The following is a 20652-nucleotide window of genomic DNA, read 5'->3' as shown; positions in this document are numbered from 1 at the left end:
ATAAGATAAAATAAAAACAAACCAGAATAGGACAAGACAACAAAAACTCAGAACAAAAGCAACACAGGTGCTAAGACACACACACACAGAGAGAGAGAGAGAGAGAGAACCCATAAAAACAGAATCAGACACTGTAATGAATAAGCAAGAAATCTGTAAGGGAAAAAATGCAGACAAAGCATGAGACAAAGAACCTCCAGAGATACCATTGAGTTTGATTGTGTTGGCCATCGACTGCTAGGCCTGCCCTTAGGTGTGGTTTGTCTACCCAGTCAGAGTCCAATGCAAGCAGTTATCAATTGTAATGGCTTCTTGGTTAAGGATGGGGTATGTGTCCACTTCCCCTCTCAGTCCTGGGACCCCATCTGGGTTAGACCTGTACAGCTCATATACCTGAAGCCATGATCTCTGTGCGTTCGTGTGTGTGTGTGTGTGTGTGTGTGTGTGTGTGTGTGTGTGTGTACATACCATTCCTGTTGTGCCTGGAAGGCCTTGTTTCCTTGGTGTCTTCCACTCCCTGATTCTTGCGATCTTCCTCCCCATCCCCTTCCTCCACAGAGTTCTCTGAGCCATAAGGAGGGAGTTTGATGAAGACATCGCATTTAGGACCAAATGTTCCAAGATCTCTCACTCTCTGCAGAATATCCAGTTGTGTGTGGGTCTCAGTATCTGTTCTCATCTGCTGGGAGGAAGCTTCTCTGAGGATGGCTGAGCAAGACACGAACCTATGAGTACAGCAGAATGATGTTAGCAGTCATTTTATTGCTTGCTGCCTTCCTTTAGCAGACAGTAGTATCTGGCTTTCCCCTAGGTCCACGGCCTGTCTAGTCTCAGGTTCTTGGCCATCCCAGGAAGTGTCAGGCGTGGGCCATCTCTTGGAGTAGGCCTTGACTCCAATCAGACAGTGACCACCTGAAGTTTTCCCCTGGACTCACTGACTTCTCTGACCTCCACAAGCCTGCCATGGCAAGTGCATGCCCACCCTACCCCCAAATTGACATAAACGTGATTATATATATATTTGAGATAAAAGATCGGCTCTGCCTTCAAGCTACTCACCATCACTTATTAAGCATGATATGCACAGAAGCCCTGGGGTTGATCCTCAGAACTGCACCAACTGGGCTGGACATGGAGACCTGGTAGTCAGAAGGCCAACACCTGTTTTGACTACACAAGTTTGAGGCTAGCTTGGGTTACATGAGACCCTGCTTTACATTTTTTAAAAATTGTTAGGCGTCTGATATGGAGCCGTAATTAGTTTAAGGCGCTTACTTGCTGAGAGGTGGACGGGGCCTTAGGTGAACTTCAGCCTAGGGGTGTCGGGGAATTACACGCCTCTCCAGAAATCATTCAGCCTGGGCATTGCTGTCCCAAACAGAGAAGTCAGAAAGAACCCAAGAGGAAATGAGAATGTGTAGCGGGTTTCTTTGTGTTCTATGAGCATTACATGCAGGGATTGCCCCCAAAAGTTGTGTCTAAATTTCCCAGCCTGTCTGGAAAATCTGGCTTGCACAGGCGGACCGGAAGTCGCACGCCTCATGGCGCTGGGCCACCAGGGGGCGCCAGGCAAGCGGCGACCAGAGCCGCGCGATGGCTGCTGCCCGGTTGCTGCTGCGCCTGGCCGGGCGCCTGGAGTCGGCGAACTTCACGCAGAGTGTGTGTGGCCTCCTGGGCGCCGAGCAGGGACCGGGGCCGTAGCACGCACACTGCAGCTTGGAGCGAGGACGGCTTGTCCTCTCCAGCCATTCGTTCCCCGGCGCCTCGGAGAGGCTTCCAATCCAGGTCGGGACAAGGGAACCAGCAGGAAAAGCGAGGGCAGCTAGAGGGTGGGGGCGGGTGGCGACAGGCTAGCTCCCACCGCGGCACCCCTAATTTCTGAAAGTCCCACCCTGCTTCAAAGCCTTAGCCCGGCCAACCCCCTCTTGTCAGAGACCCCCTTTCTGCCCTTTTGCGGCTCTGGACCAGCAGCCTGGGGGCTCCAGGACCGAGCTGACCACGAATAGAGGTGTGGCTGTGGCTGTGGCTGTGATTCTTCAGTCCAGTGACCAGACTGTCTTGTTGACCCGAAGGACATGCACCCTCCCCATTTCCCCCAACATCTGGGTCCCTCCAGGTGAGCGCCTAAGAACAGACTATGGAAGACAATGCCCTTTCCCTCCACATTGCTATTGGGTAGTCCCGTACAGTGGTGGCCCAAGGTCAGCATCCACAGCTACAAATTTCCCCTGCCCAGTGGAGGATGGGGTTCCTGGTGAAAGCAATCACCGTTCACTCTTGGGTCTACTCTTCTTGTAGGTGGCCACATGGAACTTGATGAGGAGGTACCAGTCTGCCGACCCAACCAGGAGACCCATGAGTGGGGTCTCCTTGGGTGTGGGCTGAGGGACAATGGACATGGTGGGATTAAGCTTTGGACACTCTGACCTGCTGCTCCCTCTGACTCGCAGATACTGGAGTGTGGGCTTCGAGAGCTGCAGGAAGAGTGTGGGTTACAGCTGCCCCAGGACCAGTTCTCTTGTGTCCTTCTGGGGTTGTGGGAGGTGAGACAGAGCCCCTCAACGACCCCTAAGGCCCATTGAACAATCTTTATCTGCCTTGGCCACTGGGGGAAAGAAATGTGGGTGGAATGGAGTCCCCAAACCATAGCCCTCATCTATGTCCCTCTTGCCTGTTAGGTTACCTACCACCCACTCCTTGGGCTGTGGGCCAGCATTTTGTCTCCCTAAAGCTCTGTTTACAAAGTCTCAAAAATAGGAAGTTTCTCCATATGCCAAGTTGGTTTGGCTTTGTTCTGTTTCAGTCTGCCTACCCTCCTAGGCTGAGCTGGGGTTTCCCCAAATACCATCACCTTGTTCTCTACATACTCGTGATCTCCCAGGAGTCACAGCAGCAGCTCCAGGTAGGCTTGGCAGTAGAGGACAGAGCATACCACCTGGTTCTGTGACTAAGAGGACAGGGGAGATAACTAAGCTATAGGCTGCGCTCACCCCTGGACTGTCCCCTCCTCCTGTGGCCTCTTCCCCTAAATGATGAATCAACATGTCTATCCCCAGGCCCGGATCCAAATAAATCCAAATGAGGTGAGTGCCTTTATGTGGCTGGGACCAGATGTAGCAACGGCTGTGGCTGCCACAGAGGATGGCACAGAGACACCCAGACGTCTCCTCCAGGACCTACCACCCTCTCTCCCGTAAGAGTTTGACTTTAGCAATCGGCACACAACATACATGCATATGCATACGTGGGGGGATTGCAGTTTAGAGTTACATGTTGTGGAAGAGATTTAGGGAGCGGGTTGCCCTACTGATAACTAAAAGACCACCTGAGATCAGACTCCAAATGTTAAGGGTCTGTGCTCCAACTAGCTAGCACTGAAGACCATGGTTTGAGCCCTACTCTCCCATAGGAGAGTCACTTAACCTCCTTGAGTGTTTCCTTTCTGTTGAGTGAGGTTAACACTCGCTTGCCTTACCTAAGAGTTGGGAGGATTAAATGGCTCAACATACTAAAGTTCATTGTAAGCGACAAGGCACAACCCGGACAGAAACTGTCGTAATCCAGTGCAACCGAACTGAGGGACGACGGAGGAACCCAACCTCTGTTCCTGCCCGTGTCCACACTCCTGAGGACAACCCCAACCACAGCAGAGGACAAAGAACGGGTCAGCACGGGAACCAAGTTTGCTCTCAGGCTCTGGCTGCAACATCTGGGCAGGTGAAGGTAAGGAATGACTTGAGGGTACCACAGCATTGGGTTGGGATGGTCTAGCGTTCTTATGGACACCATATGCTTGCTGGGAATGCCCCTACTCCCTCCAGGGAAAAGTGAAGTTTACATGGAGCCTGGACCAGCAAAGGAAGGATGGGAGTCTGTGAGATGGTGGATGGAAAGGCTTCTGCTGCAAAGACCTGAGACCTGAGTTCAATGCCTGCAATCTCCTTCAAGGTGGCAGGAGAGGTCCTACCCCATAAAGCTGGCCTGACGTCCACATGCAAAGCCAAGGCACACATGCACATACATACACACACATACACGGCAATAAAAATTTTTAAATGTTTTTCTAAAAGTGAAAAGATGGAACATGGACCCTCTGCCCCACAAGCCAGGGGTCTGGAAAGTGAGGTACAAAATCCCTTCTCTCCAGGACGCTCACAGAACGTTCACAACCTTTATTGTAGGTGAGAACTCTGCTACAACTCTGAGGATAAAAAGTAACATCACAACATAGGGCCTTGGCCCTAAAGGGGCCTGAGGAGTGGGAAGGAGAACGCAGAGTCCCCACATCCCACAAAAGGTGCAGAATGATCTAGGCCTGGCCACAGGTCACTAGAAGCGTAGGCCCTTGGTTGTTTAGCATAAGAAACATTGTGAACTTAAATATATAAATAGAGAGACCCAGGCAGTAGGCAGGCCATGCCCTGCTCCCGAGCCCCTGGGAATCAGGACTAAGACCTTGTTTCCTCCTCAAGTCATACTGGGAAGGAAAAGGCAGGGGAAGTCATCTTTGGATAATTTGGGGTTTTCTTAGTTATGTACAAAAAAGAAATCCGCAACCCAAAATAGAGATCTCTGTCCATCTCTGAAGTTTCATGTCTCAGATCTGCCACCTGACTGTGTGGCCAAAGAGAACGGAATGGACATGAAAAGGACAGATGTTTGGGTTTGGGAAGGGAAGGCGTCTGGAGGGCCAGGAACATGCCTTTTCCCCAAAAGGCTGTAGATCTGGTAAAGGCTGAGGAACCCCTCTTCCCTCAGCCCCTAACCCTCCATCTGCCTCCCACTGCCTAGGTCACCATACCCCAAGGAATGTGCCACCATCGAAGAACACTTCCAAAGACAGACCCCAACACCCTTTAGAACAGGTTAAATGTTAACCCTTTGAGTACCAGCCTCGTTAGGCAGAGATAAGGCCAAAAGCAGGAATCCATGAAGGCCTGGTCTGGCCTCTGGCCAAAGTCCCCTGAGGGATCAGGGTACCCAGGGGTTGGGAACCCACAGCACATCTGCTCAGTGCTGGGGGCCAATGAAAGTTTCACGATCCAAGAAACTCAGTCCAAGGAAATGACATCTGACCGACAGCCAGTCAAAGAGGGGCCTGAAGGCAGGGGTCCTCCGTGCCCTTCCCTCAAGGAACTCCCAGGAGCCACAATACTGCTGACACGGCCAGGAGGGGGCGCTGGAGTGGAGCTGCGGTGAGAACTTCCCAGTGTGGGGGCCAGCGGGCCCAGGAAGTGGGAGGGGGTTCCCCGGTACTGGAAGAAGTGGCCCAGGGTGTCCTGTTCATCGAGCGACGTGATGACAGAAGGACCATAGTGCTGGGGATGAAGGACACAGCTTCAGGCTTTGCCTCGACTCGCCACCTCCCAACACTCATCTTGAAACTGCTCTGTGGGGTACCAGCCCTGTGGATCTCAAGGCGTTCTTGACAAGAAACGCAGGGGACCTCTCCATCTCTGCCCTTCCTCCCCAGACCCTTCCCCATGCCCTGCCTTGAGACAGGCCTGCCAGATACCCAGTTCTTGGCCTTGTGGGTGTCTGAAATGTGTAGAGCATCCACAGGGGAAGGCTCTAAGTACATGTGGGGGCGGGTGGACAGAAAGAGAACTACATGAAAGGAGCTAGGAAGACATAGGTGTGAACATGAAGTGCCCGTGGGGACAGGGAGACAGGCTGCTACATTCTCCTCTCACAGAAAAGCATTTGGAAATCCCTAGGGATTTGGACAGGGAAAGACAGTGCCATTAAGGTCTAGAAAGGACTCTTCCGAGATCTCAGATCTTGCTAGGAACGACCACTTACCTGACTCTCAGTCTGAAGGAAAGAAAATAAATCTAAACCTGGTAGGAAAAGAAAAATCAAAATCAACCCCCTTCTGACTCCTTCACCACAAGAATATAATCCCCCTGTCCCTGGGGCTCTGCAAAGGAACAGGTCTAGAGAGGGTATGATGGGGCAGGACCCCCATCCACCCACTTAGGATCAGTGTGATACCTTGGATGTCGGCCCCCAGTGGGAAGGCAGGTGGGTACTCATGTAGTGGGAGACTGGACAGGAAATCGCTGCCCAGTGTGCCCATGGCAGGGCTCCGCAGCACCGAAGATGGCTGGTGACCAGATGTCAGGACTCTGAGTAGAAAGAAGGAGCTGGAGAAAAGGCCAAGCACAGCTGCCCAAGGTCCCGTTCCGCCCACCCTCCCTTCCCAAAGCCTGCCTGTAATCAGAAAGCAGGTCTGCCATCCCGCCCCTTCTGCTACCCTTTGCCTCCAGGAAGGGCTGGAATGGCGGCCGCTGTGACAGGGCAGTGCTTCTTGGGTGGGGGCAGATCTTCCTCATCTGATGAGCTTTCGATTGTCAAGTCAATCACTTCAACCTTCTTCTTGTTCTCTGATGGATTCCCCTCTTGGACTGAGCTATACTGGAGGCCTGTGGTTGGTTAAGACGACTGTGTCTCAGAAAAAGGACCATCCATGACTTAGCTCAATTGGGGAGCAGGGGGTCACTCACCATCCAGCCCATACCCTGGCGGGGGGCAAACCTCAGATGCCTCCTTCTTAGGTTTCATTGGACACCAGGATCCATCCTCCATGAACTGGATCTCATCACAATCCGAGCAGGAGTTAAGAATTTCCATGAATAAACTAGGAGAGGACATGGGGATTCATGAGGCTGGGAGCTGGCTGAGACATGCTTCCTGTGCCTCAGTCTCCTCATCTCTATTACGCACCCTCCTGGACCTCTCTGGGTTGTTGCTGGCACAGAAATAAAGCACAGGCTGGGATAACAGCACTTGAGATAGTGCATGCAAAATGCTGAGCATGATATCATCTATTCTAAGTCCTTAGTGTCACACACTGTGCATGACTAAAGGAGATGCAGAGAGAGCTGAGATCCAGAAGTAAGCCCTAAAGTGGGGAAGGCATCTAAGTGACTGTCCTGGGACAGAGGGAAGCAGCAAAGCCCTACCCGTCAATAACGAGAGATTCATAGGGAGCCTTCTTATCACACACTGGACACGTCCATGTTGGCTTCTTCTCATTCATCTGTAGATAAAGGGCAGCGTCGAAGCTCTGCAGGTGGGCACAGGTAAGGGCGCGGCATGGGACGGTCAGGCGCATCTTCCCTAGCTGATGAGAGAGAGTTCATTCTAGAAAACTTTGCTCTGGTACCCTTAGGAACCGTCTTCAGACTTCAACCCAACCTTCCTCCCACGTCCCCTCGGCCCGCGTACCCACCGGGCACATGAGTGACACCCGGAGACTTGTAGTAGCCACTTCACTGTCAGGATCAGCCGTCAGTTTCTCCTTGACTGAAACAAGAGTGATGAGAGAGCCATGGGGTCAGCAAGGCTGGAGGCAGCCTGGAGGCAACTGAGCAGTCTCTGGGGGCCCACGGCAACTCACAGGAGTGGATCTGGATCAAGAAGGTTGGGTATGGAAAAGAGATTTCTCCATCCCTGAAGATGTTTAAACACCGCAGGGTGAAATGTGGGCTACGTTAGAGACGACCTCGATGGAAGGGAAGCATCGTGTGAGGGTTAGATTGAACGAAGTTCAGGGCTTTTCGGGACAGAAAACTCGGAACTCAGTAGGGGTGGAATTAGGGTCTTGGAGATACAGAACTGTTGTACGATTGGGAATGCAAGGCTATTACCATTGCTTGAGGCTCTAATTCTCAACCACAGAGACTGAGGAGAAGCACAGGGGTTGGGGGTGGGCTGGAGACCATGTAACAGAGTTGGTGATAAAGCCTGGAGAGCAGCAGGAACCCCTGAGCCCAAGGTGGAAAGAGGAAACGCTACTCACTCAGTGCCCGGGAATGGTCCGGATTCCGGATCCCCTTCGCTCTGAGTTTTTGGAGAAGGGTTCCTGCAGTCAACTGCCTCACCAGGTACACAGACAAGGAGTAATTCTACTTGGGGAAGGGGGAGGGAGAATTAGCTTCTGCTTCCTACCTCCTCCTTCCCCATTTACTTTGTCTCACAAAGACCAGAGACGTGGCCCTAAGCAGAGAGGCCCATAAAGAGCAGATGAACCCCCAACCCCAGATAGACAACTCCCCTGTAGCCTCTTCAGGCTTCTGGCCATGCTCACCCGTCCAAACTCAGATGACCAATTAACCACGATGGTGTTGGGGACGGTGGCTGAGAGCCGAGCCAGGGATGTGATGTTGATTGGGCGGCTGGGCCTCTTGGGCTCAGCGCCGTTCTTGGTGGGGGGGAGGTAACCCTGAGGAAGGCAGGGACTTGTTAGTGGAGTCAGAGCACTGGGAAGGGGTTCCACTCTAACAACAGTAATCCTGTCTCAGGTTACTCTCTGGAGGGAGGCCAGCAAAGGAGTAGGGATCCACTCGGTAATGCAAAACAAGGGCCCTACACAGGCCGTGTGAGGGGTTCACTTCTGGGGGGAAGGGAGGAGCTTATTTACTACCCCAGGAACCAGTCACTGAGTCCCGGGGAACAACAGAGACACTTCTCATCTTCCCTTCATCTGACATCATAACCTCTTAGAAGTCTTTTCTAACCCTTTGTATTAAACAAGTGCCCCTCCTCTGGGTTTTGAGGAAAATTATTCAGCCCTGTTTTATTTGACTCATTCTTTTACTAATTTTTTGAGAATTTCATACCATGTGTTTTGATCCTAATCACTCCCATCCTCAGTTCTTCCCAGAACCACCCCACTTTTCTACTCACCCAAATTTGACCCCCCACAACACAGACACATTTATCAAGTACAGTTTGTGTGACCTGCCACAGAAGCATGGCCGCCCTACCAGTCGGACCTATTTTAATACTCTCGAGATTTTACTGATTCTGCCAATCAACTGAGCAACTACTACATGGCAGGCACTGTGCTCAGCCCATCTTTTCATAAGAGGTTTTTACACTTAGTATTTATTTGTTGCCGAAAGTGAAGGAATCTCTACCTACCGGCAGGGGGCAGAGTTTCCCATTAACCTTGACAAAGAGGTTAGGGGGGAAATGGTCCTCCTGGGGGCAGCTGGTCTCACAGAGACAGAACCTGGGGAGGAAGGACAGGGTCAATGAATGGTAAGTGGCACTTTTCCGAGGTGAGTCCAGCATTGAAGCAGGGAATGCTAGAAAGCAAATCAGTCAGAGGTATCTGTAGCCCCCAGCATCCCGAAGAGTCCCAGGGCCAGAGTGGACTGGGCAGGGCAGGAAGAGGGTATGTTCTACCCACCCTTGTTAAGAAGCAACTCACCTTAGCTGCACTTGTATGGTGTAATCGCACTTGGCTCCTGGCAGAACCTCCCTGCAACAAGAAAGAGAAATGTCAGTTCAGAGGGCGGGGATGGACAGAGCGCAAGACGTCCAGGGCACAGACGGAAGACGGGGAGAAAAGAATGAGAGACAAAGCAGAACAGAGAAGACAGTCCCCACAGACAAGGCAGGGCGGGAGAGGTACCTGGATGTGAGGATCTGCTGCACCTGCTGAGGGGTTAGTGCAAACGTAAAGTGCGCTTCCTCAAACCTCTGGCTGGAGGTGGATGCTGAGGACACAAGGACAGAGTCACTCCCAAGCCCATGCCTCGGAAGCCATGCTCCCATCCCAGACTGCTGGTCCTACCAGACTAAAATCTAACAGAAAAAAAAAAAAAAAAAAAAGTCCAGCCTGAACCCGAGTCCAGAAAGAGATTCCGAGGGACCACAGTCAGCCATACCGAGGGTGGTGGGCCGGATGAGCTCCCCATAGACTTCATAGAAAGGCAGTGGCTTCATGGTGACATCGGGGTGCACAGGCTGGGGCAGAGGAGGGTGCATGTCCACCTCACGCTTAGGGCCCAGCAAGGTGCCAGGGGTGAGAAGGGAGGGAGGAATGGGAGCTAGGGGGCCTGGGGAGCCTACAGGAGAGGTGCCAGGCGGCAAGGAGAGCAGGGAAAGATCAGAGGGGCCCAGGGTCTTCCGGGGAAAGCGCCTGCGGTAAAGTTCTTTGATCTTCATCTGGACACTGGGGGCACAGCTGGACTTGAGGAGGTGCAGGGCCTTGGCCAGGAGCTCGTGCTTCCGTCCACTCTTGTTCCGGCCAGCGAAGCCAAGGAGCACCTGGAGCTCAGACACCCGGAAACTCATCACCATGTGCTGGGGAGAAGGGCACAGAAAGGATCCCACATCACAAAGGCCCGTCCTGCGGATGACATGGAAGTTGAGCTCCTGGAGGACAGGGCCCCTCCCCTCCACCCCCGCTGTTGAAAATCACTCAAAACGAGGGCACTACCTCCGAGGTGCTGACCTGACTAGCTGACCCCACAGGGACCACCTAGCCCCATCCCTACCCCTAATCCAGACATTCCTTTAAGCTGATTATAGTCTCTCCAGGGCTCAGACTCTCAGGGTGTCCCTGTCTCCTGGGAAAAGGATTGGACACTAGGAGAAAGAGAAGGATTCAGGCCAGGCTGCCCCATGAGGAAGAGGCAGGCCAGGTGGCTAGAGGATTGTACCCCACAGCCCACCCCTCCCAACCACCTCAGTCCACCTCTATTCTCCCCGTATCTCTGAACTGAAGCTTTTATGGTCTGGGATTTTAGGTCAGAGTTCAACACTCCATCATCATACACACACACAAATACACATACACTTTTGTTTGTTTGTTTTTCGAGACAAGATTTCTCGGTGTAGTTTCGGTGCCTGTCCTGGACTAGCTCTGTAGCCCAGGCTGACCTCAAATTCACAGAGATCCACCTGGCTCTGCCTCCTGAGTGCTGGGATTAAAGACGTGCACCGCCGCAGCCAGCTCACACATACGCTTTTTACATTATTTACATACCCACACTCCTTTAATCCTGTTTTACTAGAAGGAAGCTACCAAAACTTGTAGGGGAGAAGGATGAATCCACAAGTCTAGGTAATTAGCCTGACTTACTCCATCGGTCAGGAACTAATATCTTTTCTCTCCCACAGGGGTGGAAACCAGGGCAAAGTTCTCACAGAGACCCCAGGAGAAGGAGACTGGTATCCATGGACCAGGGCACAGAAGCAAGCTTTTTTGTTTGTTTTGGTTTTCTCGAGACAGGGTTTCTCTGGGTAGCTTTGCACATTTCCTGGAACTCGCTCTGTAGACCAGGCTGGCCTCGAACTCACAGAGACCCACCTGCCTCTGCCTCCCGAGGACATGTGCCAGCACCGCCCAGCTCAAAATAAGCTCCTAAAGGGTGATGACCCAGGGGCTAGAACTCAAGCCTGTCCAGGACCAGGATGGAGAAAAGCCAGAAGATGGGGGCGATGACGGTCTAAGGTTCTGAGGAACGCCCTTAGAAGTGGTTTCCTGAAGAACTGGGGGGAGAGGGGCAAGATCTCTCTCCTTGTAGGGCTCCCTTCTGTGAATGTCTAGAAGACCTAGTCACGAGGCAGGCAGGTCATTAGCTCCCCAGGTTCTTTTCCTCTTGGACTCCTTTCCAGGAATGTGATGAAAACCTTTTCCCCTCTACCTTTCCACTCTTAGCTCCGCCTACTTGTTGTTATTTCTCCCTTGGCTTTATAACTTCTTTCTCGACCCTGTGGCTCACGCTCCTCCACCTCTCCAACGACGACAGCGCCACCCTCAGACAGTCCTTTCCCTTGAGCCATCAGGATGCTCCTGCCCCATCCCTTAAGGTACACTCCCATACGGCCCCGCCCCCTACGCCTCGGCTGCCAACTGGTACTTCCCAAGGCTCAGATGCCAACCGCAGCCCCAGAGCCTCCATCCCGGGCTGCACGTCCCCGGGAGCCTGCCAGCCTCGGGCCCTGGGGTCCCATCCCTGCAGTCTCCCCACGGACGGCCGCATCTCTCGGCCCGATGGGACTCGCCCCTACGCCCCTGGCGCAGCTCTCTCGCGCCTGACGCTACCCTGCAACCACCTATATACTACTAAAAGCGGCTACGGCCCACGTCCCCGCCCCCCTGTGCCTCGGCCCCCCGCGGCGACAATTCTCTCTCTGTCTCTTCCCCCCCCCCCATCTCCGCCCCACCCCTGCATCTGCCCCGCGGCCCCGCCCCCGGGGTGCCGCCGCCGCCGCCGCCGCCGCCGCCGCCGCAGCCCCCTTCTTCCCGCGGCCGCTGCCCGCGCATCCCTGCTGCCCGGCCCTGACACGTCGCCCGCGCCCTCCCGGGCCCCGCGGCGCCCAGCCCGGTCGCCTCCCCGCCCCGGCGCGCGGCCGAGCGCGTCCCGCCGGGGCTGGGGGAGGGGGCAGGTACCTTTAACTCGCCCAGCTCCGCCATCTTGAGACATCGCCGGCGCCCCAGCCCGAGCCGGAGCTCAGGCCCAGGGACCGGCGCAAACTCTCCGCCCCAGCGCCGGCCGCAAAGGCCGCCTGCTCCGCCCCGTCCGGCCCCCTACACCTCCCCTTCCCGGCCCCGCCCGCCGGGCTTCGGACGGCCGCCGGCCTCGCCCCGTCTTCCGCAGCCCCGCCGCCCCGGCAAGTGTCCCGGCCGGCGGACGGACGGGCGGACGGGCGGGCTACGCGGTGGCCCCCCGCGGGGAGTGTGCGGCGCAGGGATCGCGGGGCCCTGCGGGTAACGGAGAGGAGGCGGGCCCCAAGGGATGGGCTTTTAGGGGGCCAAGGATCCTGGAGAGATGGAGGGGGGAAAGTATCCGGAACTGCCCGAGCTCCGAGGAAGGGGGAAGGGCGGCGAAGTTGGAGCCCGTGTCCCCCCCCCCCCCGACCCCACCCCACCCCACCCCACCCCACCCCCGGAGCTGCAAGTTTAGCCAGCGAAGTCCCAGAGTTCTGCCGATCCCCGGAGCGACGCGCTTGGCCCTTTTTTAGGGAAGTTGGGGACTTGTGAACTGTTGGAGAAGGCTGTCCTCGATCCGTCTCCCCCGAACACACAGCAGCCACAAGCGTAGCTCCGGCTTAGCGCCGCACGACTCAAAGGCTGGACGGCAGCAAAAGTTGGGTGCGGAAAGCAAGACTTACCTGCAGAGCTGCGGGGGTGGGCCCCAGGGCGGACCGGGCTCGCGGGGCTCTTGCAGGCTGCACAGCTGGAGTTGGGTCCCGCCGCTGGACGCTGCAGCCTCAGCTCCGCCCGGGCCAGAGCTCCGCCCGGGCTAGCGTTGCTGCTGAGGCCGCCCCCTCCAGGATAAGCCCGCCAGGACCGGGAGAGGGGAGAGGGGGCGGAGCCCAGGAGCCCGCGGGAGATGTTAACTCCTGGGAGCGCTTAGGAGAGAAGAGGTTCTCGGCGTTCGACGGCTCAGTAACTCTGATCCCTTCCAGGAGTGTAAGGACTGGGCTGGGCGGGGAGGCAAGACTGTGTGCACCGGGAATCTGGTTGTTTAAAGGGGTTCTAGGATGAGATCGCCATCTGCCTAGCGGAAAGCCTGGGCTACACATGGAAAATAAACAATCCAAACCCTGCAGATGGCCCTCTATCACCCGACCTCCAAATATGCTTACCGCAACTAGGGATCCCACAGTTTTGGTGTCGTTCAAACGAACACAGGAGAGGTACACATACGGAGGAGACACTTCTGCCCCTCTTTGTTTTTTGTTTTTTGTTTTTTTCACATCAACTAGTTGTACACTTTATAACTTGCATATTTTATTTACAATTTCATTAAGTTTACAAGAGCTGTTTTTCAAAAAGATTTTTTTATTTTGATTTTATGTGTATCATTATTTTGCCTGCATGTATGTATGTGTACCACATGCACACAGTCCCACAAGTGGCCAGAAGTCATCAGATCCCCTAGAACTGGAGTTACAGGCGGTTGTTGGGTTCTATGTGAGTGCAGTCTGCTCCTCTTTGAAATGCCTACCCCCTCCTCCAAAGCTTTGCCCCTCCCCCAGTGGGCCCTGTCTCAACCAAGCTGGCCACTCACTGGCAGACTTGAGTAATTCATTTCTGCATCTATGAAGGTAGCTACTTTAGGGCAGTGTGCCTTACACTAGTTTTTGTAGTTGTTTGGGGCCTGAGGGATGATGTCATTTGTCCAGTAAGTCGCTGACAAGGAGGGGAGGTAAATATTAAAGTGCTAATTACGGATTGTTAGGTGTTGAGGACTTAAAACCTTTCCAAAGCTCAGTCTACCTCAGAGGCAGGTTGTTACACAAACAGCGAGCGTACAGAAAATAAAGGCTTTAATAAATACTAGGAATAATCCCATTTAGCCTAAGCCTTCGGTGTGATCCTTTCCATGAGCACCGACCCAAGCCGCAAGCCATACGGTGCTAACAATATGCCTCGGTGCCTGACACACGCATTTGACTGCTTCCTGGGTTTAGTTCCTAGGGAAATGACCACCCTCTCCTAACACTGGGGATGGGAGAGGAGTGTTCCTTGCTGCCTGAAATGATGGCCCCCAAGCTGAATGGAGACGAAGTATTTGGCCCTAAGTCCCATCTGCTGCCTCTGGCCTCTGAGTCTTAATCAGGCCCTGATGCTTTTTGTCCGTTCTGGGGGTGAACCCCGGACCTTGTACAGGCTGGGCAACAGCTGTGCCCCTGAGCTACTGGCCCGGCCACCGGAGCTCACGGCCACCGGAGCTCATCGCTGACCCCTATTCTTTTGTTTCCTCTTAGACTTGATATCCCTTTTTGTTCAAGACTTTTTTGGTGACCCCAGGCCTCAGGTAAATTGGTATCGAAAAGTAAGTATATAAATCAAGCATTCATTGACAATAAACCATAGAGAAATTTCCTTTTTTTTTTTTTTTTTTTTTCCTTTTTCTAAGACAGGGTTTCTGTGTTGCCATGGCCATCCTGGAACTCACTCTGTAGACCAGATTGGCCTCGAACTTGCAGAGATCCACCTGCCTCTGCCTCCTGAGTGATACAATTAAAGGCATGTGCCACCACTGTCCAGCCATAAAGAAATTTCTGATTCTTTGGTATACATATAACTTTACCATTTATTATAGTTGAAAGCAGCTGTGTGTGGTGGCACACACCTTTAATAAAGTGCTGTTTGTTTGTGTCTGTTTTATTGAAACCCAAGTTAGAAACTCAAAAAGCATTGTTTTAACAACCAAACTTTCTAACAATACAATCCAAACATATACTAATTTGAAACATTCTAAGGAGTGATGATAGGAAAATGTTTAAAGGGGGCTGGAGAAATGGCTCAGAGGTTAAGAGCACTGACTGTTCTTCTAGAGGTCCTGAGTTCAATTCCCAGCAACCACATGGTGGCTCACAACCATCTGTAATGAGATCTGGTGCCCTCTTCTGGCCTGCAGACATATGTGCAGGCAGAATACTGTATACATAATAAATAAATCTTTAAAAAAAAAAAGGAAAATGTTTAAAATATTTATTTTCCATAATTAAGCCATTATGGTTTTTTATAAGAACAGAAAATTTTGTATGAACAGTAAAAAAATTGCCAATACTTGAAATTTATGTATGTCAATTATACCTCAACAAAGCTATAAAAGTGTACAGAAAGTAAGTCTCAGCCAGGCGGTGGTAGCGCACACCTTTAATCCCAGCACTCGGGAGGCAGAGCCAGGCGGATCTCTGTGAGTTCGAAGCCAGCCTGGGCTACCAAGTGAGTCCCAGGAAAGGCACAAAGCTACACAGAGAAACCCTGTCTCAAAAAAACCAAAAAAAAAAAAAAAAAAAAAAAAAAAAGTAAGTCTCATCCTTTTTTTTTTTTTTTTGGTTTTTTTTTTTTTTTGGTTTTTCAAAACAGGGTTTTTGGTGCTTGTCCTGGATCTCGCTCTGTAGACCAGGCTGGCCTTGAACCCCCAGATCTGCCTGCCTCTGCCTCCCTTGTGCTGGGATTAAAGGGATGCGCCACCACCACCCGGCATAAGCTTCATCTTAATTGTTAGTGATACATCAAAAGAAGATCTCCTAAAAGTGTTCATTTGAAAGTTGGACACGTTTCCCAGCTGTAATCCCAGCATACCGAAGGCAGGCAAATCAATTCAAGTTTGAGACCAGCTTGGTCTGCATGGTGAGTTCCACTCCAGCCAAGACTATATGACAAGACCCAGTCTCTAAACAAAATTAAAATAAAAATCAGCCGGGTGTGGTAGCACACGCCTTTAATCCCAGCTCTTGGGAGGCAGAGACAGGTGGATTGCTGAGAGTTCTAGGACAGCCATGGCTACATAGTGAGACCCTGTCTCAAAAAAAAAATAATAATAATAATTTGAGCACTTGGGAGATGAAGGCATGAAGATCAAGAGTTGAAGGCCAAGCCAGGTTTGGTGGAGGACCTTCAAATCCCAGTTTTCCAAAGGCAGAGGGAGGCAGATCTCTGTGAGCTCAACACCAGCCATAGTGAGTTCTCAGGGGGCAAAGGCAGGTGGATCTCTGAGCTTGAGGCCAGCCTGGTCTAACAGAGCTAGTTCCAGGACAGCCAGGGCTACACAGAGAAACCCTGTCTCGAGGTGGGGGGTGGGAGTGGGGGAAGTTCAAGTCTAGTCTGAACTACATGAAACCCCGTCTGAAAACAGGGAGGGGCGGGGGGTGGGTAGTAAGATGGCCCAGGTGGTAAAGGTGCCAGCTGACCTGAACCCACTCTCCACATGGTAAAAGATGAGGACTAGCCTTCAAAACCATCCTCTAACTGCCACACATGCCAGGGCATGCAAGATAAATACAAATGTAATAAATGTTTAAATGAAAATAGTAAAAGGTACATTAAGACTGGGGTTGGAAGTTTAGCCTAGTGGAAGAGCATGTGCCTGGAACCCTGGGTTCAGTCCGGTGTGAATATGAGGTTGCACATTCCAGTGTTCACATCGATTTCATCCTCTTTGCAAGCTCTGTTGATAAGAACCCAGGCTGAGGATTCAGCTTGGTGGTAGAGTACCTGCCTCAGATGCCTAAGGCCCTGGCTATACTCCCCAGGGCCGCTTTTGTTGTTGTTGTTTGTTTTGTTTGTTTGTTTGTTTTGTTTTGTTTTAATCTGTGCTGCTCTTAATATTCTATCCCAGTGGCTGGCACATAGTAGACTCCTTAAATATGTGTTTAATAAATTAATGTTGCCCATTAGGACCTTTCAAAGACATAATGATGGGGGCTCAGTGAATATAGCACTTACTGTTCTCGCAGGGGACCAGAGTTCAGTTCCCAGCACCCACAACTACCTGTAACTTCAGCTCTAGGGACCCAATGCCCTCTTCTTACCTCCCTGCACAGGTGTGGACAAACACATACACATAAAATTGAAAACATAGTATGGATGGTACCATCAGCCACCAAGCTTCACCCGCCTCACCTGTATACACACATCCTACCATCTAAAACCTGGAAAATGAGGGGGATGAAGCGACAGGTCCCTACCAAAGTCCGCTTAGACGGTCCAGGGGGAAGAGAGGGAGCATCAGGGTTGGAGCAGCTTCCGGGTGGGGACTATGAAACCGAGGAAAAGTCACTGTGTGCATTTGAAGTGACAGTTTAAGGGGGAGATGTTGTGAGAAAGGCAGGAACCAGGGAAGGTTCTCCTCCATTATATCCTGACCCCTCCCAGCTGCCATCCTGGGATCAGCTCCCTCCAGGGAGCCAAAGGCCTGGTTTTCATAACCTAAGCTGTTCCCTGACACACTTGAACTTAACCAAATGAACTCTCCCTCTCTAGACCTTCCTCTCTGCAGTTTCTTGGTTTTCCCAAACCTCGAAATATAAGGAATGTGCCGGTGCTTGATAATCTCTAGTACCTGAGAGGAAGGGGCAAGGATGCTGTTCTTCTCAGGAATGCCTGAACCCTTTCTGTGCCCTCCTTGGCAACTCCCCGCTTCTCTAGGAGTCTTCTCTCCATTTTCTCACCCTTAAAACAGTCCCCTTCACGTCCACATGAATCTCAGAGCTGGCCTGTGCCTTCTCTCTGATCTGACCCACGTTATCTCGGCTGCATTTCTGCATCAGCTGAGCTCTGGACCAGTTCCCTCAGCCCATGTGTAGCCCCAATTTTCCACAGCAGTGTCTCTTTGCCAGACTCCACTGCTGGCAACCCCCTGCAGTCTGACCCAGCCTCACCCAGCAGGGGGTGGGCTGAGGGAGAACAGGAGGGGGCCGCTTCTAGGCCACCAGGCCAAGGCTCCAGATTTTGGAGGAACTCATTCTCATGTAGTAGCCAGGCTCGTGGGGGCGGTCAGGCGGCTGAGAGATCAAATCTTTCTGCCCTAGAGCAGAACCTGAATGTCCCTTCCCCTTTCAAGAATCAGATTTCTCTCACTGTGGACCTAAGGGTCACTTATCTATTGAAAACTGCTTTAGGATATATGTGTATCATTTTTTTTATTCAGATTTTTTTTTCTTTATCCCCATGTGCACCTAAAACAGAGAATGGTGGTTACACGGGACCATGTGGGTCAAATGTAGGAAAGATTTTAACAGGTAGAATTTTTTACATTTATCCTGTGTGTATCTGTGTGTGTGTGTGTGTGTGTGTGTGTGTGTGTGTGTGTACGTGTGTGTATTCCATCATAGACCCAGCAACAAGTGTGCTTCCTACTTGAGATATTTGCAGGCTCCAGCTTGGTTTTTTTTTATTATGTGTGTGAGAGAAGGCGAGTACCCTCACAGGCTAGAGGTGTTCAATCCCTTTGGAGTTGGAATTATAGGCAGTTGTGAGCTGCCCACCATGGCTGGAAGTCAGAGGGTTCTCTGTCAGAGCAGTACTAATTCTTGTTTTATTTTGTTTTGTTTGTTTATTTGTTGTTGTTTTTTTTAAGTCAGGGTCTCTCACTGCGGACTAAGCTGGCCTCAGACACACAGAGATCCACCTGCCTCAGCCTCCTGGGTGTACCACCACCACAGGCTCAGTATTCATTCTTAACTGTTGAGGCATCTCTCCAGCCCCAAATAAAGTATTTTAGAATGAGCATCATAAAGAAAAGCCCCTAGATTGGGAAGATGGCTCAGCAGTTAAGATCACTTGTTGCAGCCGGGTGTGTGGCATAGGCCTTGAATCCCAGCATTTGGAGGCAGACGTGGGTGGATCTCTGTGAGTTCCATAACAGTCAGAGCTACATTGTGAGATCCTGTTGAGAGAGAGAGAGAAAGAGAGAGAAGTTGTTGCTCTTGCAGAGGACCCAGACTCAATTCCAGCATCCACACGGCAGCAGCTCACAACCACATGTGACTCCAGTTCCAGAGGATCAGATGCTCTCTTTGTCCTCCTGAGCACTGCACACTCTGGATGCACAGACATACATGCAGACACAACACTCACACACCCAAAATAAAAATAAATCTTTGAAAGGAAAATAAAAAACCGAAAAGACCGCATCTCACAATCTTCATTTAAAAGATCATGGAGAGTCTCGAGAGATGGCTCAGCCCTTAAACTGATTGTCTGGAAAGCGTAAGGAACAGAGTTCCGATCCCTGGCTCCACAGACATGTCTGTAACCACAGCAGTGTAGAGGCAGAGACAGGAGGATGCCCACTGTTAGTAGCCTGGGGAGGAAATGGTTCATTTGGCTTCTACTTCCAAGTCACAGTCCACCAGTGAGGGAAGTCAGGGCAGGAACTGAAGCAGAAACCATCCAGGAATAATGCAGTTCGCTGGCTCCCTCCCTGGCTCATGGTCAGCTAGCTTTCTTAATAGCCTGGGCTATTACTCATCACATTACACAGTGGCCTGGCCCTTACACATCAGTCAGAGATCAAGAAAATGTTCACTGACATGCCCAAAGACCAACGTGATCTAGACAACTTTTCAACTAAGGTTCTGTCGTCCTAGGCAACTCATTTGTGTCAAGTTGACAATAAAAACTAACCAGTACAGAAGCCCTGGCTCAAGATAGATAGATAGATAGATAGATAGATAGATAGATAGATAGATAGATAGATAGATAGATAGGTGGGTGGGTGGGTGGGTGGGTGGGTGGGTGGATGGATGGATGGATGGACGGACGGATGGACAGACAGACAGACAGACAGATAGATGATAGATAGATAGACAGACAGGCAGGCAGGCAGACAAGAGCTGAACAGATGGCCCAGCAGGTTAAGGCACTTGCTGACAACTTGAGTCTGATCCCCCTGCAACCCACATGGTAGAAGGAGAGAACCCACTCTTCCAAACATGTGTGTGGTATACCATCATAAACATACATGCAAATAAGTCATTACAAAAATAATATTCTGAGTCATATGCAGGTCTTGGCCTCTAATTTTTGTATGTGTGTATTTGCATGGGAGTGAGGCAATGTAGATTCAGGAAACTAGAAAGGACCCCATGAGTGGGTTCGGGGGAGGCTTTAAGGAGATGTGTGGTAGGGAGGTTAATAGAACAAATGTGAAAAGGATACTGGGCGGGAAGGGTTTAGGCCAGGATGGGAGGCAGGCGTTGAGGGCCAGTTAGAGTCAACCAAAACCAGGAGGTGTGTTTTGCCAGAAAGAGAGGCTGGAAAGATGATTCAGTGCTTAGGAGTGATTGCTGTCCTTCCGGAGGACCTGAGTTCAGTTTCCAGCACCCACGCCAGGTAGCTCACAACAGCCAGTAACTCCAGCCCCAGGGCCGGACACCCTCACCTGGCCTCTACAGAACCATACATCATATACACATAAATAAAAATAATATAAATTCTGAAATGCCATTAAGATGAAATAAGAAGCCAGGGGGTGGTGGCACACACCTTTAATCCCAGCACTCAGGAGAAAGAGGCAGGTGGATCTCTGTGAGTTCAAGGCCAGCCTGGGCTACATAGCGAGCTCCAGGACAGACTCCAAAGCTACATAGAGAAACTCTGTCTTA

The 20652-nt window shown here is 51.7% G+C and overlaps 2 protein-coding genes across 3 annotated transcripts; one reads left to right on the top strand and one right to left on the bottom strand.

Moving 5' to 3' along the window:
- Positions 1 to 1593: 1593 nt before the first annotated feature.
- Positions 1594 to 4213, top strand: Nudt17 (nudix hydrolase 17). Its single transcript, XM_059266594.1, has 8 exons — positions 1594 to 1657; positions 1904 to 2116; positions 2299 to 2324; positions 2451 to 2543; positions 2804 to 2902; positions 3057 to 3193; positions 3565 to 3723; positions 3822 to 4213. The coding sequence occupies exons 1-7, from the start codon at positions 1594 to 1596 to the stop codon at positions 3719 to 3721; spliced, it is 789 nt and encodes a 262-aa protein (XP_059122577.1). The 3' UTR covers positions 3722 to 3723; positions 3822 to 4213.
- On the bottom strand, positions 4158 to 13012 carry Pias3 (protein inhibitor of activated STAT 3). Of its 2 annotated transcripts, none has more exons than XM_059265918.1 (14): positions 12916 to 13012; positions 9681 to 10098; positions 9425 to 9509; positions 9221 to 9271; positions 8929 to 9019; positions 8093 to 8227; positions 7805 to 7910; positions 7235 to 7308; positions 6966 to 7126; positions 6507 to 6640; positions 6257 to 6425; positions 5995 to 6128; positions 5803 to 5840; positions 4158 to 5318 (listed from the first exon to the last, which is right to left on the bottom strand). In XM_059265918.1, the coding sequence occupies exons 2-14, from the start codon at positions 10093 to 10095 to the stop codon at positions 5052 to 5054; spliced, it is 1860 nt and encodes a 619-aa protein (XP_059121901.1). In that variant the 5' UTR covers positions 10096 to 10098; positions 12916 to 13012; the 3' UTR covers positions 4158 to 5051. The 2 variants fall into 2 exon arrangements, with proteins under 2 accessions (XP_059121901.1, XP_059121900.1); XM_059265917.1 differs by lacking the exon at positions 12916 to 13012 and adding an exon at positions 12194 to 12317.
- Positions 13013 to 20652: the final 7640 nt, after the last annotated feature.

The sequence above is a fragment of the Peromyscus eremicus genome, chromosome 6 (genome assembly GCF_949786415.1).
Source record: "Peromyscus eremicus chromosome 6, PerEre_H2_v1, whole genome shotgun sequence".
Lineage (NCBI taxonomy): Eukaryota > Metazoa > Chordata > Mammalia > Rodentia > Cricetidae > Peromyscus > Peromyscus eremicus.
The sequence above is the reverse complement of the archived record's forward strand: the minus strand, read 5'-3'. Positions and strand labels throughout refer to the sequence as shown.

What these genes read in the sequence shown, in the direction of transcription:
- Nudt17 (XM_059266594.1), top strand. Translation starts at nt 1,594, where the DNA reads ATGGCTGCTGCCCGGTTGCTGCTGCGCCTGGCCGGGCGCCTGGAGTCG. An exon ending in ACATGGAACTTGATGAGGAG is followed by an intron (nt 2,325 to 2,450) that starts GTACCAGTCTGC and finishes TCTGACTCGCAG; the next exon opens with ATACTGGAGTGTGGGCTTCG. An exon ending in GACCTACCACCCTCTCTCCC is followed by an intron (nt 3,194 to 3,564) that starts GTAAGAGTTTGA and finishes GTCGTAATCCAG; the next exon opens with TGCAACCGAACTGAGGGACG.
- Pias3 (XM_059265917.1), bottom strand. Translation starts at nt 12,217, where the DNA reads ATGGCGGAGCTGGGCGAGTTAAAG. An exon ending in GGGTGTCACTCATGTGCCCG is followed by an intron (nt 7,127 to 7,234) that starts GTGGGTACGCGG and finishes CTCTCTCATCAG; the next exon opens with CTAGGGAAGATGCGCCTGAC. An exon ending in ACTGGGGGCCGACATCCAAG is followed by an intron (nt 5,841 to 5,994) that starts GTATCACACTGA and finishes TTTTCCTACCAG; the next exon opens with GTTTAGATTTATTTTCTTTC.